This window comes from Pan paniscus, chromosome 13 (assembly GCF_029289425.2).
Source record: "Pan paniscus chromosome 13, NHGRI_mPanPan1-v2.0_pri, whole genome shotgun sequence".
NCBI lineage: Eukaryota > Metazoa > Chordata > Mammalia > Primates > Hominidae > Pan > Pan paniscus.
Window position 1 is genome coordinate 22,796,689 of NC_073262.2, and position 17,490 is coordinate 22,814,178.

The window sequence follows — 17,490 nt, forward strand, 5'->3', positions numbered from 1 at the left end:
GCGCACTTGGAGGGCAGCAGGGGTGTTTTTCATTAGCCCGTTAGGATTTAATTAGAGTGGTGGCCCATGTCGTCAGGGAGGCATGCTGGGTTTATGGAGGGTGAAGAGGAAGGCACCTCTGCTCCCAGGAATCCCAGGCACCATGAAGGTCACCTGTGAGTTTGCTAAGAGGTCTGGCCACCCCAAGTCCAGGGGGCTGAGCTGCCTCAGACAGCGGTGGGTGGGGCCTGAGTACTGGGAGGGGAGAGAGGGAGGAGGGGAGAGAGGGAGGAGGGGCGTGGTCGCTGCCAGGCAGCCCTGGGGTGCGTGCAGCTGGCACATTTGAAATGTGCCCAGAGAACTTCTTGCCTCTTGCCCGCCAAGGACTGTTTTGGAAAGTAATTGTCCTCCTGATGCCTTCTGGCTCTAATTAGAGGGTCAGGTTCGGGATTTACTATCTTAGGTGAATTTTTGGCCAACTTAATTATAACAAAAGAGACTACACGAGCCACAGCCTCTCATTTTACTGCCCCAAAGAGAAAGACTCTCTGGTTTCTACTGGGCCATCCGTGCCAGCATCCCGTTGGGAAAGTTTGGCGGGAAGGCGAGACCTCCGCTGTGTCTGCACAGTCCATCTGGAGGCCACAGAACTATTTCTGTCTCGGAGGAATGGAGAGACTTCGATTTCTTTTCCTCCCTTTTTGTTCCAGTGCATTTAGTCAGGCCCTGTTGCTCTCAGGGCTGAGGCACAGCTCAGAGAGCAGTCGGGGAAGAGAATGCGCCTTTTCTTCCGGCGGGCGCTTGGGCAGCGCCCCTCACACTTTGATCTATACACAGTTGTTGGGGGCTTGTTTCGGTGCAGACCCCGATTCAGTTAAGTTGGGGCAGGGCTGGCTGAGTTTCTGCATTTCTGTTGGGTGCCAAGATGATGCTGGGGCTGCTGGTTCACAGGCCACGCTGGGGCCGGAGCCCAGGAACATGGAAAGACCCTCGGAGGGGCTTAGGAGTTGGTGCTTCTAAGAGTGGACCTGAGGGCCTGCGGGGGGTTGTTACTGTATTTACTTTTGTTTTTCCTGTGATTCTAAGTGGGAGGTCATTATTGGGATGTGTGGCTCATGCCAGGAAAGGGAGATCTGAGGTCAACCTTCAGGCCCCTTGGGGAGGTGGCCTTCTGAGCTGGACGATGCCTCTCCACCCTGTGCCCCTTGGACGGGGACTCTCTAGGCCCTCCCTCTGTGAGGAGGGGGCAGCTGGGGGTGGAGGAAGAGCTCTTAGGTGGAGTGGGAGGAGCCAAGCGCACAGGGAGGGAAGAGCGGGTGGAGCGCCCTGGTCCTGGGGCCACACATGGTCTTTTCCTTCCCCTGGGTCAGGGCCATCCTTGGCCTGTGGGGGCACCTAAAGCTGCCCCTCTGCCCATGCTCTGAGGCCTTGTGAGCTCCAGGAAGCCTGGCCTCTGTGTATGTCTGGCCTGCCCCAGGGTTTTCAGCGGGAACCATCCCCCCATCCCTCCGCCCCACACCCTGCCTCTCCAAGCCATGAGTGGATCATGAACCACCATGGTGCAGTTTCCTGATGTGTCACATTAGTAGAGGACAGACTTAGGCAGTAATTAGACAGTAATTAGAATGTAATTGCGGGGGAGCCCCTCTAGTGTCAGGCTGAGTTCTCATTATTGGTGCAATAGCAACAGATGCTTGAGGGATTCTCAATCTGTGGCAGGAGTAGGGGCCAGGCAGGAGGCCCGAAGTTTGGAGTACAGCACCTCCACAAAGGCCCTCACCTCCCAACCCCACCCCACTGCAGCACACCCTTTCCTGCCCACCCCGCAGGCCCTTGTTGTCTAATCGCAGGGTAGCTTGGCTGGTGAGGTTCCAGCAGAGGGTGGACCCAGCCTTCGTGAGCATAGTTGCCACAGGGCAGGTGGCCTGTTAGCTTCAGAGCAGTCTTGGGCCATGTGTCTGCTGCTGGAGAGTCATGAGGACCCCAGAGCCTCCTCACCCATCGCTGCTCCCTGCACCTGTCTCTGAGCAGCTTTTTCTGGGAAGGGTCCTCCTGGAGTCCGGGGAGAGCAGCTGTTCCTGCGTGGCGCAAAGCAGGGACATCGTGGGCCAAGTCTCCTAGTGCTGGTAAAATGCGGCGGCTGCATTCGTGGATGGGATGGGAGGTGCGCTGGCCTGGGTTCCAGTTTTCCTAATCTGTGTCGAGAGTGGATTTGACAGGTGTTGTCCACAGTCTTTATGATCTTGGAACTTCGGATCTTCCTTAAATGTTACTGGATGGTGGCAGAGATGCATGAGCAAGAATCCTCATGTATTCAGCAACCCTGAGTCCCCCAGAAGGCTCCAAAGAGCCACGGATGTGGGCCTCACTGCCTGCGGGAGTAGAGACCTGTCAGCAGGTGAGGAGAATGTGCGGAAGGAGGTGCCTGGAAGCTGCAGGTGGTTGGCGTGGGTCCCCCTCAGGGGCGGGGATGCTCTTGCGTTCATGTCTAGGTCTCAGCATCTGGTGCTGGGCCTGGCATGAGGGGTACCCGAGGGTCTTCTGGGACTGGAATGGTGTAGGAGAAAGGGTGGCATTGGTGAAGGAGGAAGTCTTCATGGGCCAGAAGCGTTTGCTGCAGCCACTGAGGAGTTGGGCACTCAGCCATCAGGCACAGGGCTGGGTGTGGATAGTGGGTGAGGAGGGGCCGTGAGGGACTGTACCAAGCCTGGGAGAGGGACAGTGCCGCAGGGTGCACCCCGGGTGGATGCAAGGGTGTGGGGAGCTGAGAATTTTTGTTGAGGGGCCCCTCTTCTCGAGTTGTTTCTGGCAAAGATGAATCATCTTGGTCTGGGCGACTGCTCTGAGGCCTGTTTGCTGGGGGCAGGAGCAGACTGAGTCGACTCCCCTGTCGCTGCGCAGGTGACCACTTAGACGCCTGGCTCCTCTGAGGCCTGGCTTGTTCCTCCAAATCCCGTGACATTGTCCCCCATGGTTCACACCCTGATTTGCTGTCTGGCGGAAAGGGATGATTTATTATTATTATTATTATTTTATTTTTTATTTTTATTTATTTATTTTTTGAGACAGTCTTCACTTTGTCACACAGGCTGGAGTGCAGTGGCACGATCTTAGCTCACTGCCAGCTCTGCCTCCCAGGTTCACGCCATTCTCCTGCCTCAGCCTCCCGGTAGCTGGGACTACAGGCACCCGCCACCACGCCTGGCTGATTTTTTGTATTTTTTAGTAGAGATGGGGTTTCACTGTGTTAGCCAGGATGGTCTCGATCTCCTGACCTCATGATCCGCCCGCCTCAGCCTCCCAAAGTGCCGGGATTACAGGTGTGAGCCACCGCGCCCGGCCGAAAGGGATGACTTATACGAGCGTAGTGTTTCCTGACTTATTACGCATCAGAGAAGGTGTGGGGTGGGGGGGTCTTATCTGAGGATGTCAGGGGCGCAGTGGTGAGGAAACAGCCAAATCCTGCAAGCTGTCAGGGGCTGTTTCCTGGCATCTGTAAGGTATCCAGATGTGGGGGCACCCTGCATTCCCCGGCAGCTCATGGCCCCTCATGCAGCCTCCCCTACCCCTCACTGTCACCAGTTCCGAGAGCTTCCATTCCACGGCTAGAATTGTATGGCTTCAGTTGGTTGAAACAGTACACATACCTGCAGGCAGAAGGATTTCACTTTTTTGTTTGTTTGCTTGTTTTTCGAGACAGAGTCTCACTCTGTCGCCCAGGCTAGAGTGCAGTGGCATGATCTCAGCTCACTGCAACCTCTGCCTCCTGGGTTCAAGCCATTCTCCTGCTTCAGCCTTCTGAGTAGCTGGGATTACAGGCGCCCACCACCATGCCTGGCTAATTTTTGTATTTTTAGTAGAGATAGGGTTTCACCATGTTAGCCAGGCTGGTCTCGAATTCCTGACCTCAAGTGATCCGCCTGCCCTGGCCTCCCAAAGTGCTGGGATTACAGGCGTGAGCCACCTTGGGATTTCACTTCTGAGTTATTTATATCTGTGAAAAATTGAAAGCAGCCTACCTGTTCATTGATAGGGGATTGGTTCATCTATGGAACATCTTGAATGGAACACGATGTAGCCACTGAAAATGTTAATTAAGACTTTTCAATTACAGGGTGGGAACATGCTTATATTCTAATATTAAGTGGGATAAAAAGAAGGTGCAATTGATCTCAAGCCCCCCTAGCAATGAGATAGAAAGTGAAGGTTCAGAGTGAGGAGAGAGGACATGAAGGAGGTGGGAGGCCCCAGCAGGAAAGCTCGGAAAACCCAGGCAGGAGCTCCTGGGTGCCAGGCTGGTGCGGTCAGAGCCTCTCCTTCAGTACCTCCCGTATTGTAGATGAGACTGAGGCCCATTTGGGCATGGGGCTTGCCCAAGGCTACCAGCTGCTTCAACCACGAGCTGGGCCCGGGGCTTGGGGCTCCTGCCTCTCACATGGTGAGAGTCTCTTTCAGGTATTTGCTTTTAGATCGTTGTTTAGATTGCTGTTAGACTTGGGCCTTAATTTAGGTCCTACTGCTACCCCAGGGTGAGTGTCCAGCCTTGGTAAGGTCTCCTCATGTGTCTTCATGCCTCAGTTCCCTCATCCATCCCAGGCCCTGATGGCACCTGCTGTCTTCCAAACAGCCAGTTCTTTGAGGTCTGGGGCCGTGAGTTATTTGCAAAGTCACCTACCTCAACTGGCCTCTGTTGCCTGACTTCCCCTAGGAGTCCATGAGGCTGGACCTGTTGGGGGCTGGGTGTTTCCACTTAGAGTCACTATTTCCCTGTGCCAGAATATGCGTGAGAAACATATTTGCAGAGCAGAGCATGGCTGGGCTGGACCGAGCTGGACCAAAGGAAAAAGCAGCCCTGTGGTCAGACTGGGGAAAGGTTAGTTTAATCATCTGGCTGGAGCAGTTCATAAGAGCAGACGGCAGAAGCCTGGGAGGGCGAGTTCTTTCCCAGTCTCTTTTGCTGTTGTGCTAACACTTTGGAGGCCATAAATCTTTTAAAACACATTTTGGCCCAGAGGTTTTCCCCTCCTTTAACTTCTAAAATGGTGTAATTTTAAAAGCAATTTGATTCAGATGTTTCTCATTGCTTTATACTGAAACTGTCCAAATGCTGTTGTATTTTCCTCCTCCACTGTGGGTTCTCTTTCAAAAATATTTCTGAACCTCTCTGTGTGCCTCACTGAGCACCAGGGACTACTCAGAGCCTCTGGGATAATATGAAAGGTGGAGCCATGACCCAGAGCTGGGTCTGATCTCATGAGTTTTGCTAGTTTCTGGAATCAAGCAGCCAGACAGGCTTTAGACATCCTGGGATGTACCTGCAATGGCCAACGCCCACCTCTTCCACGAAGCATCCACTGTGTGCTGGGCCAGGTGTCCTCCCAGTGTGGGCCGCACCAGCAACATCAGCATCCCCTGGGAATTGTTAGAAATGCTAATTCTTGAGCCCCACCTTAGACCTACTGAATCTGAGTCTGTGGGGGTAGAGCCCAGCAAGCTGTGTTTACACAAACCCTCTTGGTGATTCTGATACACTCCTAAGTTGGAGAACCGCATGTTCTGACTACATGAGGTAGGGTGGGTCTTTCCATACATAAAATGGGAGTTAGACACAGAGCTGCAGTGCAGAGATTACAGGAGACTTCTGATGTGCTTACACAGGCCTGCCAGGGCACTTCCTGGATAGTAGCTGTAACACTGCCTCTCTTAGTGCAGGCAGTGCCAAGGAAGTAGTGAGAAGCAGCCCAGGCTCTGGAACCAGGCTGCCTGGTTAAGTCCCAGTTCTGTTGACCTTAGGCAGGTCCGTGCCTCACTTTTCTCATCTATAAAATGGACATGATCTTGGTTGTGAGCATTCCTTGAGTTAGCACATGGGAAGTGCTTCGAAAAGTGTTGGGCACAGAGGTGGCTTTGTGTGAGGTCCAAGTTGAGTATTTGCTTTATGAACTATTGCTGTTCTTCCTACCAGTTTTCCTTTTCTAGATCTGCATACTCTGCCTGACTTAGAAAGTTTCCCTTTCACTGGTAACCCTTGCCTGCTGACCCGTTGAGGCTGACAGCAGGTGGGAAACCCAGGTTTCTGGTGACTTCCTACTTGAGAGTGGTGGGTGCCCTGGGCGGGAAATCAGACCTGGGTGCCTGTCCCACTTTGCTTTGCTCCCAGGGCCTGTCCTGGGTGTCTGTCCCGAGTGGGCTCCTGGCCTCTCTGACTTGGTCTTTTCCCCAGCACACTGGAGACCAGACCAGACCAAAGGTTACTAAAGCTGGCCAAGCCTTAGACTCTCGTGACAATCACTATGTAAGTGCAGGGTCCAGGGCAGCCCCTGGGCTGGGGCCTGGGCATATGTATTTTTAATACGCTTCACAGGTCATTGGGCGCAGTCCGTCCAAGGCATGAACAAGATCCCTTGGAGTATTAAAGAGTCTCAGGTGGGGAGACTACGGTTTGCAGCTGGTAGTACTGGCGGGGCTGTGACCAGGCTAGCATAGCTAGGGTCAAGCACTAGATGACTTTCAGCACAGCGCTCCAGTGTTCCAGGAGGCGTGTGTGCTACCTACTCATACTGACAGCCCTCCTATCTTCTTCATTGGCCCTCCTGGGTTCTTGGAAAGTTTTTCTGAGGCACAGTTTTGCTTAGTGGCGAGGCATGCATGTCTATATGGGAATGCTGTGCAAATAGCAGAATATTTAGACGACTCATTTTCATTGTGTTGGCCAGAGCTAGAAAATCCCCTCCCACCACCTGCCTTACCACACCTAGGAATCTGTCCAATACCCCTCCATTGGTACGTACCTCCAAGTCCCTGGTGTCTTTGCACTCTGTCTTTTTCTGTGCCTCCAGGATGTCCTTGTGGGCAGGGCATTGCTTGTTCACCACTGTCCCCACATCCCCGCTTGCAGCAGACATCCCATAGGTGATTATGGAATCTGATGCTATCATGCCAGAGGTGTTCCCGGTGGGCTGGTGTGGTCAGCTGTCTCTGGGTATAAGGGTCAGTTGAGGCTGGCCGTGGTCTTTGGCCCCCCTGCCAGGCCCCATGGCCAGCAGGGAGCTGAGTGGGCCACCTTCCCTGGCTTATCCGAGTTTCTCTGCTGGGGCCACACACTTTTGCCTTGGACCCGGAGATGCACCCAGGTGTGACTAAGTGGGCAATTACTCTTATTTAAGTGATTTTCAGGACGGCTGTTGATGCTGCTGGGCTTGTTTTATGGCCCAGCCATCCAGAACAACCAGTTCCCCTCAGACTTTGTCCAGAGAGCAGAGCTGAGTTCCCCTGACAGCCTGGTTCACCCAGGAAGCGGGGTGCGGGCTGACCACCCAGATGTTTTTCAGATGGTTCAGGAGTGTACTGCAAGGTTGGACGCCTGGGGCGGGAGCATGAGGTTGGAGACTTCTTCCTGCTCCCAGCAGAGTCTAGTGGGAAGAGCATGGCTTGGGGTCAGGCAGATCTGGGCTCTTCTTACCCTCTGCTTACCAGCCGTGTCTTCTGGGCAAATCAAGGAACTTCTCTGAGATTCGTGCAGTGGCGATGGTAGTGGTCACTACTTCTGGCTACCATGGAACTAAGCGAGACAAGATCTGCAGGGTGGCTAGCAGAGCATGTGGGCACGGAGGAAGTAAATGTCCACATAACGGAAACCCGAGCATTCCTCTGGCCTGTCCTGGCCTCACACTCACTGCCACTCAGAACGGCTGCCGTCCGGAATCAGCCTGGCCGCCCCATTTCCCCAAGTATAACAGGTTTGTTTTCTGCATCTGGCCGCAGCCCGGGGTCTGGACTCTGGGAGGCTCTCCTGGCCCGTGCCTGTCGCTCCCCTTGGTTGCAGAGACCAGCACACATGTTTGCACGTCACCTCTGTGTCACTTTGTTTTCTGACTGGTTCCTATAAGCTGGTGAACCCTACCTGCCTGGAATGACAGTGTCAGAGGACAGTGCCGGTGGCTCCTGCCCCTGTGTGCTCCCTGGGGCCTTGGCCTTGCCTGGCCGGCACTCCTTCATTTCTCACGGTTCACTGTGAATGTTCAGCTGATGTAGAGTTGGGTGAAGCTTCAAAGTCATTTCCACTTACAGAACTGGAAGAAGCTTTTGAAATCCTCTAGTTTGAATCCATTCATTTTACAGATGTGGAAACTGAGGTCCAGAGACACAAAATGCAGAGGGTTGCCTAGTGATATTACTTGGACTGGAAACCAATTCCCCAGGAACATTCCATCACGTGGGACACAGCTGTCCCTCAACCTGGCCCTCCTCCTGGCCCAAACCCCAACTTCCCAAGTGACTGTGTTTATGTTGGAAACATTTTTCTGACGTTTGGTTCTGTCAAAACTAATTTTAGCATTTCTAAAGCTTGGTAAAAATACAGCCTCATTACTTTGATGTCAGTGCATAGTTTACTATTAGTATATTCTGGGGTTTATCATTTTAGTCATGTTTAACACGGCTGCGCCAGGCATGCACTATTAAATCTGGCTTATTTTACATTCCTGTCCGGAATTATTTATTTGTAACAATTTCCTCTCTATCAAAAGACACAGCTAATGCTGTGTTTTAATGTGTTATTTACACACAAAATAACCTATTTACAACTCAGTATGCGCCGGAGGGAGAATGGATGGGCCCCTGTTCCCTGCATTCTGTTATATCAGAGTTTAACAATCTGGATTGCTAATAGAACCATTTATCATTACTTGGGAGGTGGGGAAAGAGATAATTTATTTTATGTTTGTGGCCAGGTCTAACCGCCTCTGATCTTGGGACCATTTTGAGGATAATGAAGTGAAGCCCTGCATTTGGTGGGGGCTGTGGGGCGCCCGGGCCTGGGTGCCTCTGGGTTCCCTGCATTCATGTGCACATCCTACAGATGGTCCCGAACTGTGGACCAGAGAGGTGGTGATGACAGGGACGTTGCCTCTGCCTTCTAGGAGCTTCCAGTTAGAGGTGACACTCGAGATGGTGACGAATCCTGCCCATAGGGCTTCACGGGGGAGGCAGTGTCTGAGCCTGGGGACATTCGGGGTTCCACCAGGTGGAAAGAGGAAAGGGTGGGTGGGCCCTGGTGGGAGGAGGAGGGGCAGAGTGGCCCCCTGGGAGTGTGGGGAGGGAGGATTGGGCACCATCGGCTCAGTCTGTATGTCTCCTGCGTGAGTCCATATGTCTCCTGCCTGGCATATGGGGTCTGAAGGACAAGGCTCCTGTTGCCCTGCGGGGAGGCGCAGAGATGGCTGGCACCCAGATGGGTGCATAGCTGATCCAGGGTGCAGGCCGAGGTCCCGGGGGCTCCACTGAAGTCTCTTTGAATGGACATTGAGGGGTAAGGAGGGAAAGCGCCATTTGAAGCTGCTGTCCTCTATGAAGCTCTGTGTGGACACCAGAGGGGGATAGGAAGTGGGGGAAGATGCATTTAAGAAGCAGGGGCCATGGCCCTGTCCCCAAAAGCTTGTGGTTCCCCATGGAGAAACCAGACACCCCAGTTACGATGCTGATGTGGGCATTGTCTGCTGCCTGCAGTGATCCAGGAAAACATTAGGGAAGGAGTGTGGTCTCAGTAGGACCTGGTAACACTGCTGTGTACAGCCCTGTGACCTGGCTGCTCAGTCAGTCCCACAGAAAGCCACTGTGCACTCAGATCAGGGGGCTGGGGAGGGGGTCACCAAAGTGTGATTGCAAAGTGTGGCAGGGCTTGGGCAAGCCCCCTGGGGACGATGCAGGGAGCCATCAGCCCCAGGACACCAGCATGGTCTGGGGGATGGGGCCTGGGCTTGGACAGGTGAGGTTTGAACCCTTGCCCTGCCCCTTCTCGGTTGGGTATCCTGTGCTGATCCGAACCCCAGTGTCCTCATTTTAAATGCAGGCCAAAATGCGTATCTTTGGAGGGCTAGGCTGACCAATAATGAGACTCCAGTGCTTAGAGGGTCCCTGGCGCACAGTTGGCATTCTGTACATGGTAGTTGCAGCTGTTAATATTATGGTTCTTGCTCTTATTATGATTCTTAATTCAAGAACTGTTTTCTGAGGGTAGCACATACGTTCCTTAAAAATATTTGAGAGAGCAAATGAAGGAGCTAGTCTCTGTAATGAGTTAGCAGTTCACCCGTGATGTGCAAGGAGGAACCACACTCTAGCCTGAGAAACAGCATGGGCAAAGGTCCTGGGGTCTGAGAATGGCTGGAGAGGCTGAGCTGAGCGGGAAGCACTGGCAAATGAGGCTGGTTTTGTCAGCCTCTTGGCAAAGGGCTCCCTTCCCTCCCCGATCCTGGCACAAGCTCACATCTGAGGCCGAGTCTAGTGGCCCCTCCTAGGGTCTGTGTCCTCCCTCTGCTCACAGCCACACGTGGACGCTGGTAACTCAGCCAGGCCCTGTGTGCACGGCTTGCTTGGACCACCCCCCCCCCCACCTCCCCCCCGCCACCCTGAGCATCTGGCTTCTTCTCCTTCTGGGTGGGCAGGGCGGGGAGGGAGCCAGAGGGGCTCTGTCTTGAGAAGCCGCCCTTGACTCTTTCCCCTTGAATATGTCCTGGCTGGCCCTGCTGTCAGAGGGCGTGGACCTCTGCTTTGTGTTATGGGGGATTGTGAAGCTTGAAACCCTGGCATCAGACAGCCAGGCCTCTGGGCAGAGCAGGGCCTCATCTGCCATCTGACTTTCCATCTCGTTTTCAGCAGCGATATTTGAGAGGAGGTTTGGGTGTGGTGTGGAGCCGGGCAGTGGACACCGCTTTGCACCTTCTTTCATCCCTGCAATTCTAGAAATGGAAGGATGTCCAGGAGAAGCCCCTTGCAGGGCCAAGCATGTGGTCTCTGTGTGGTGTGATGGTGGCCAGGGTGGGGAAGTCCCTGCCCCCGCCGAGTGCTGCAATCCCACCATCAGGTGTTTACCCCCTTGCTGTCACCTTACCTCTGGGTTTGTGCAAAGGCCCCTGTTGTCCGTCATCCTCCTGTGACCTCTCCCCAGTGGCTCCTGGATCAGCTGGAGAGGGCCAGCCTTCTGAGCATTGGAGTACCTGTGCCTGGGGAAGCTCACCCAGGAGAGAAGTGGGTCAGGGAGGGAAGAAAACCTTGCCAATGACACACTTTGCTGACTGGGTGAGTTGCTGAGGCTCGATGTCAGCGAGATCTTTGTCCTGTTGCCAGTCCCCAGACTGTGAGGTCTCCACGCCAGAGTCAATGGCCCTCTACGCCATGTTGGTGACAAGAAAAGCAACAGGCACCTTCACTTAGAGGACAGACAAGTGTGAGTTCACATCTAGGTGTGGGAGCAGAGGCCACCCTTGCCTTGTCTGTCTGTGAAATGGGGGTGACAAGGCTCCCCTCAGCCAACTCTGTAGTGCAGGGTGGCCTGGCATGTGGGCAGCGGGCTGCTGTTGTTATTCTCATGGGATAGTGGCAACCCTTGCCTGAAAGCACCTGAGGCTGTTTGTGTCTTCAGTGGCTCGGGCACTGTGGAGCTTCCCAGCTGCCCATAGTTCTCAGCGGCGCCCACACGCCTGGCCCCCTGGATTTTCTAGCTCCAGGCCATCAGGGAGGGAGGGAGGACCCACCAGTTCCACTCTTCAAGAACTACCTCCGATAATTGAAAACCTATGTGCACACAAAACTTTGTGTATGGGTGTTTATAGCAATGTTAGTTATGATAGTCCCAAAATGGAAATGACCCAAGCATCCATCCACTAATGAATGGATGAGCAGAATGTGGTATGTATGTACAATGGAATATTACTGAGTCATAAAAAGGAGTGAAGTGCTGATCAATGGTATACACAAATGAACCTCGCAAACATATGCTAAGAGAAAGAAGCCAGGCATAAAAGCACAAATATTGTAGGATTCCATTCCCATGAGTTGTCTAGAATGACAAATCCATAGAGACAGAAGGGAGATGAGGAGGTGCCAGGGGCTGGGAGAAGAGGGAATGGGGAATGATTGCTATGGGCTTGGGGTTTCTTTTTGGAGGGATGAAAATGTTCTGTAATTAGATAGTGGTGATGGTTGCAACAGCCCTGTGAATATCCTAAAAACCACTGAATTGTAGACTTTACAAGGGTGAATTTTATGGTATGTGAATTATATCTCTGTTTAAAAAAGAAGGGAGGGAGGAGAAAGAAAGGATAGAAGGAAGGAAAAGAGGAAGGAAGTGCGGGGGAGGGAGGGCGCCTGTGGCATGGGGGCCTCGCCGTGCTGCTGCTCACAGCCCCTGGGATCTCCAAGGGCCTTGTGCGCCGCTACCCCTCAGGGAGGACCCTGCTTCCCCTGGCCAATGAGCAGCCTTCCCATCTAATCTATAGGCCCCAGAAGCTCTAAAAATAACTGAAGTGGAAGGGGGATGTTTAATGACAAAGTAAATAATTACATTAAGGGTGCGAGTTTGGAGGGGAGCTGAGTAAATCACCGAGAAAGAGCACCAGCCTCCAGCTAACTTCCACTCCTTTATCACCAGATTACATCCTTCTTGGAACCTGAATCATTGGCTGTGGCTGGTGGCAGGCTCTGCAGTGGTGGGGGCTGCGGTCAGGCAGGTGCTGAGAGAGATGCCCTCAGCGCAATAGAAAACCAATTCTATTTGGATGGGGGGGTGAGCATTTCAGGGTGACCCTGCTGGCCCTAACTCCAGGTGGATGAGCCCCAGGGGCGGGGGCCCTGTGCTGCTGGAAATTAACTACTCTGCTGGGGGGAGCCAGGTCTCAGGGATGGCCTCACAGCCTTGCTGCCCACAGCTGGAGGGGGCCAGGCTTCTGAGCCAGAGTGGCTTCAGGGGCCATTTGGTCCATTGAGGTCCAAGGAGGGGGATGGTCTTGCCAGTGCTACGTGGTGAGTATCTACCAGATCTTGGTAGGGAGATTTCTGGGAGTGGTGTTCCCAGTCCAGGTGTGCTGGGCCGTCTTCTGTGTTGAGAGCAACATCTGCAGTGGGCAAGCCCCAGGCAGACTATAGCCCTCGGAAGTGGCAGCGTTCACCAGCTTTGGCATGGTGTGGGCTGGGGCTGTCTGGCACACCTGCCCACCTCCCCTGTCCTGGCCTGGAGCCCTCATTTAGTCCCTTCCTTTGCTGTCCCTCCTCCCTCTACCTCATGGCCTCATCCTGTCCTCAGGGAGGCCCAGCCCACAGCCTCTCTCTTCTCCCTGGCCCTGTGCTACCCCTCAGGATGTGGAGGATGGGCAGGCTCCCAGGCTTATGGGATGCGCTAATAGGGGCGCTTGGAAGGGATGAGGATACAGGGAGACAGCAGTGCCTTGGCCTGAAGGGACAGATCTTCTCGATAGAAACTGAGTTAGGACACTTGGTGCAAGCAACAGAAGCCCGCTCTGGCTCTCTGAAGCTATGTGGCGTTCTGGTCCTCCGTAACTCAGAAGTTCAGGGTTAGATTTGCTTTTAGGACTAGCTAAGCTTGAGGCTCCAGTGACGTCACTGGGACATGTCTCTTTCTGTCCGTGATCTCGATTGGCTTTCCGCTGGCCTGGCATTCTGATAGCTCTGATCACCAGAGGGTGGAGTTGCTGATGTGGGCCTGATACCCGTGAGCTCAGATGGAGGAGTGTCTCATTCCGGGTGATTCCAGCAAAAGTCCTGGGGGCAACTTATTGGCTAGGCCTGGATCCCATGCACCCTTGTGAACCATCCACTGTGACCGAGCCATGTAGTATTTTGTGGGGTCCCATGCATACCTGTGCAAAGTGGGGTGGGTCAGCCCCGTTATCTGCTGGAGCTGTGCGTAGAAGGGTGGCCCATGTGCTGCTGGTCAAGCCAAATACCAGTGTCCGCCTCCCTGAAGCCAGATGGCAGGAGGAGTGGGCAGGAGACCCGGAGAGGCCTGGGCACCTGTAGACATCCACTGGTGGATGGTGGGGTCGGAGTTGGGCCCTTCAGAAGCAGCAAGGAGTCCTCTGGTCGTTCTATCCCCCCAGCCTCATTCTTTGGGTTGTACCAGGGGTGCTGTCCCCCTCCCCTACTTGTCCTTTTGAGCTCCCCATAAGGGTACACAAAGTGCTCCCTGAGAAGTACCAGACCAGAGCCTTGGAGAGGAAATGCTAGAAAGTTCCAGGGGTGGCATCGCTAAGGAGGGCTCCTTAAAGAATGAGAGAGCTACTGGGAAGGTGGAGGTGAGCAGAGGCTCAACGGGGGGGTGGATGACAGGGCACATGCCAGGGCAAGGAGCAGCGCCTGCTGGAGAGGAGGCTTCATACTAGGGGTAGGAGGAGAGGTGCAGTTGGAGAGGGAGGTTGGAATCACTGTGGGGAGCCTGGGATGCCCTGAGAGGAATTTGGATGGGGGGGTAGTAGGGAGCTTTGAAGGGCTTTGAGCAGGGGAGGGGCACTTAGAATCAGCACATCTCTTTGCTGATTGATTTGAAGCATTCCATACCCACAAATGAAATCCTGCTGGACAGCTCTGCTTTTCAGAAGATTCTTTTTCTTCCCTCCCTCCCTCCTTCCCTCCCTCTTTCCTTCTCTTCCTTTTTTCCACAAGTGTTTACTGGGGGCCTACTATGCGCCGGGCAGTGTAGTCCCTGGGTGGCAGCAGCGAACACACAAGCAAGGTCCACTTCTCTGGAACTGACATTCTAGTTGGGAGACACAGGCAAGTACCCAAATCAATGACTGTGCGGAACAGGATGTAAGATGGGTATTCTGGCAGGGAGAGATGGGGGATCGGCGGCCTCAGCCTTCCTTGAGACAAGAACGCTTTTCCCAGGGTTGTTGAAGCCACTGTCTCTCTCAAATGTGCTGGTTAGGGCACAATAGAAAACCACTTCCTCTGCTGTGGGAGGAGAAGAAACTCATCCCGAAGCCAGCTGCAGGCTGAAGAGCGGGTTCAGGTCACCCCTGTACAGCAGGACAGGGCCCCACACACATGTCGCGGCCCGGTCCCCGCACTGCGTTGGGAGTCGGGTGTCCCCGGGAGTCGGGTGTCCCCAGGAGCCGCTGGATGGGCCCTTGTGCAGGCAGATGCCCTGGGTCCTGGCCCCACTTGTGGGAGCTGTGGCGGTTCCCATGCATCCTTGTCTTTCACCGGGGAATGATGAGGACTTCCCTCCTAGGGCCGTGGTCAGGGCTGAAGCTGAGACGCAAGCCGGATTACGATCCACAGGGTCATCCTCACAGGGGTTTTGGAAGGACTGAGCACGCTGCCACCATGGGGGACCTGAGGCCCTTCTTTCCATTGCTGGGGTCATGACTCCCAGAGTGGCCTTCTGGGGGCATGTCTGGCCTCTCCCTACCCTCACACCCTGGGGTGTCATGGCAGACCCCATGGTCTCTGTCTGGGGACATCACCTTTCCTAGTCATTCAGGCTGCCGGGGAGCCCCTTTCTCCTGTTGCCGTCCTTGGCATGCGGGCTCTGACCTCTCTTTTCCTGGAACTTTTTCTCCTGGGCTGTGTTTTTCAGGTCTCTGAACCTCTGGGGCTGGCCCAGGTGAGTGCCCCCTCCAATCCTGCCAGTGTGTGAGCTCTGTTATCCCTCTTCCACATGGGGGATGCTTCACAGCAGTGAGGGCGAGAGTCTTCTGTTCTTTCCGTGTGTCCCCACTGAAGAAGGCGGGGACACCTGGCCATGTTGTGGAGCCTTTCCTGGGTAGGGAAAGAGCGCTGGTCTGGGTTGGGAGATGGACCCCCAGCACTGCGAGGTCCCCAGATGATGGCTGTGAAGGGGTCCCGAAGAATTTTCAGCATGCCACACACAGGACGTGAAGTGTTGGCGCTCCTGGCCAGCGCCTGAGCACCACTAATATGGACAATGTCCTGGCAGGGCCGGGGTGGCGAAACATGCTTCTTTTGTGCATCTGTTCCCAAGGAGGAATTGGAGGCTTCTGAAGACTTAAAAACCACACCAAAACAAAATAACCAGAGAAAATGTTTCCCTGTGCTGTGGTTCTAAGAGCTGCATTGCTTTGGGGAAGAAGGGAAGGCAAGAACCCCCTTTGAAATCTTTTCCCGGAGGAGGTGGGGGATGGCGTGGGTGCCCATGGACATGCAGTCCACGTGATGGCTGCCACGTGCCCTTGAGCATCCTCATCCCAGAATGGCCCAGCTGCACACAGAGGAACAGCCTGATCCCCTCAGCTGCGTTGAGTCTTGGGAGAGGGAGAGCCAAGCTCCAGGGGTTGATTGAAACTCTGAGTCCTGCTTGTGCAAGGACTTTGTGGCTGCGTGACTGCCCGGGGCGATGGGTGCTACCACACTTGTCTGCCAGGCCATTCTCCTGACAATGTTCTTGTACATGCAGCTGCAGCTGGCCCCAGATCCCCAGGTCCCCCACCACCACCCTGGCTCCTCACTGCTGACTTCTCCTCCATCTCTTGCCTTTCTTGCATGCAGTCTTGTCCCCAAGACAAGTAGGGAAGATGGTGCCAGCCTAGTGGGCTACTTTGTCCTGAGAAGGTCATGTTCAGCTCCCCTACCATCCAAGGGAAGTCTGTGCCCCTGATTTGTGGGGAAGATGCGTTTTCTAAGGTTACTTCAACTTATGGTGTCTTAGTTGTCATTCTTAGAAGCAGGCTCTTAAGAGAAGGATTCTGGTATACCTGGTTTATTTGGAGTTGTAGGGAAGGGAGTGGTGAGGTGAGACGGGAGGAAAGCAACCGTAAAGGGAGGCTAAGAGAGTCAGCTGCCCCCGAGAACAACTGGAGCTTCATCCCTGGGGGGACTCTGGGAGCTGGCATGGTTATCCCATCCCAGAGAAAGGAAGCAGCTCTAAACACCAATTGCTGGCAGTGCCCCACTGAGGGCTCCTCTCGCACTCCAGACCTGTTGCACAGCTGGGCAAAGTGGGCTTTGGAGACAGAAAACCCTCAGTTAACCACGGTGCTGGTGGTTGGAAAGGATGTGTGCACCAAAGGGGTAAGGGCACCGGGATTTGAGTGGGAATCAACAGGATCTGCCCTACAGAGATGGGGGTGGTAAGTGCTGATCGCCATGATTTCTGGGGGCTTAGGAAGCCTTTTCTCTGTCTGTATGATTTTGTGGTTAAACATGAATGCTGATGGCTGAAAGGTGTGTGAGTGTGGTAAAATGGATACTTCTAGGCAGATCACCCGGCTATTGTCAGATATCAGTGCCTCATTGGGAATGAGTTGATCAGATTTCATGTTGAGAGCAGTGTTGGGGGGTGTGGAGCAGGGGTCCCATCCTCCCGCTACAGACTGGCACCAGTCCATGCCCTGTTGTGAACCAGGCCGCATAGCGGGAGGTGAGCAGCAGGCAAGAGCATTGCCACCTGAGCCGCACCTTCTGTCAGATCAGCAGCGGCATTAGATTCTCACAGGAGTAAGAACCCTATTGTGAACTGTGCATTTGAGGGATCTAGGTTGCATGCTCCTTATGAGAATCTAATGCCTGATGACCTGAGGTGGAACAGTTTTGGGATTCCTGCCCCCGCCCGCCCCGCACCCCGCCCCTGCCGCACTGGTCCCTGGAAAAATTGTCTTCCATGAAACTGGTCCCTGGTGCCAAAAAGCTTCGGGACCACTGGGGTAGAAGGCAGGACAGAGGCTGCCTCTTGGAGGATGAGGTCAGAAACGGGCG

At 54.1% G+C, this 17,490-nt stretch overlaps 1 protein-coding gene across 5 annotated transcripts in view; it reads left to right on the plus strand.

Moving 5' to 3' along the window:
• GLI2 (GLI family zinc finger 2) overlaps positions 1 to 17,490 on the plus strand; it is a 257,123-nt gene that overhangs the window by 61,446 nt on the left and 178,187 nt on the right. The window contains exon 1 of one of the 5 annotated variants that reach the window (XM_063595125.1): positions 75 to 2,377. The exons of the other annotated variants lie outside the window; for them this stretch is intronic. Within the exon in view, the coding sequence (XP_063451195.1) occupies positions 2,272 to 2,377 (106 nt within the window). The 5' untranslated portion in view covers positions 75 to 2,271. Of the gene's footprint in view, positions 1 to 74; positions 2,378 to 17,490 lie in introns of those variants that run through there. 5 annotated transcript variants of the gene reach the window in all.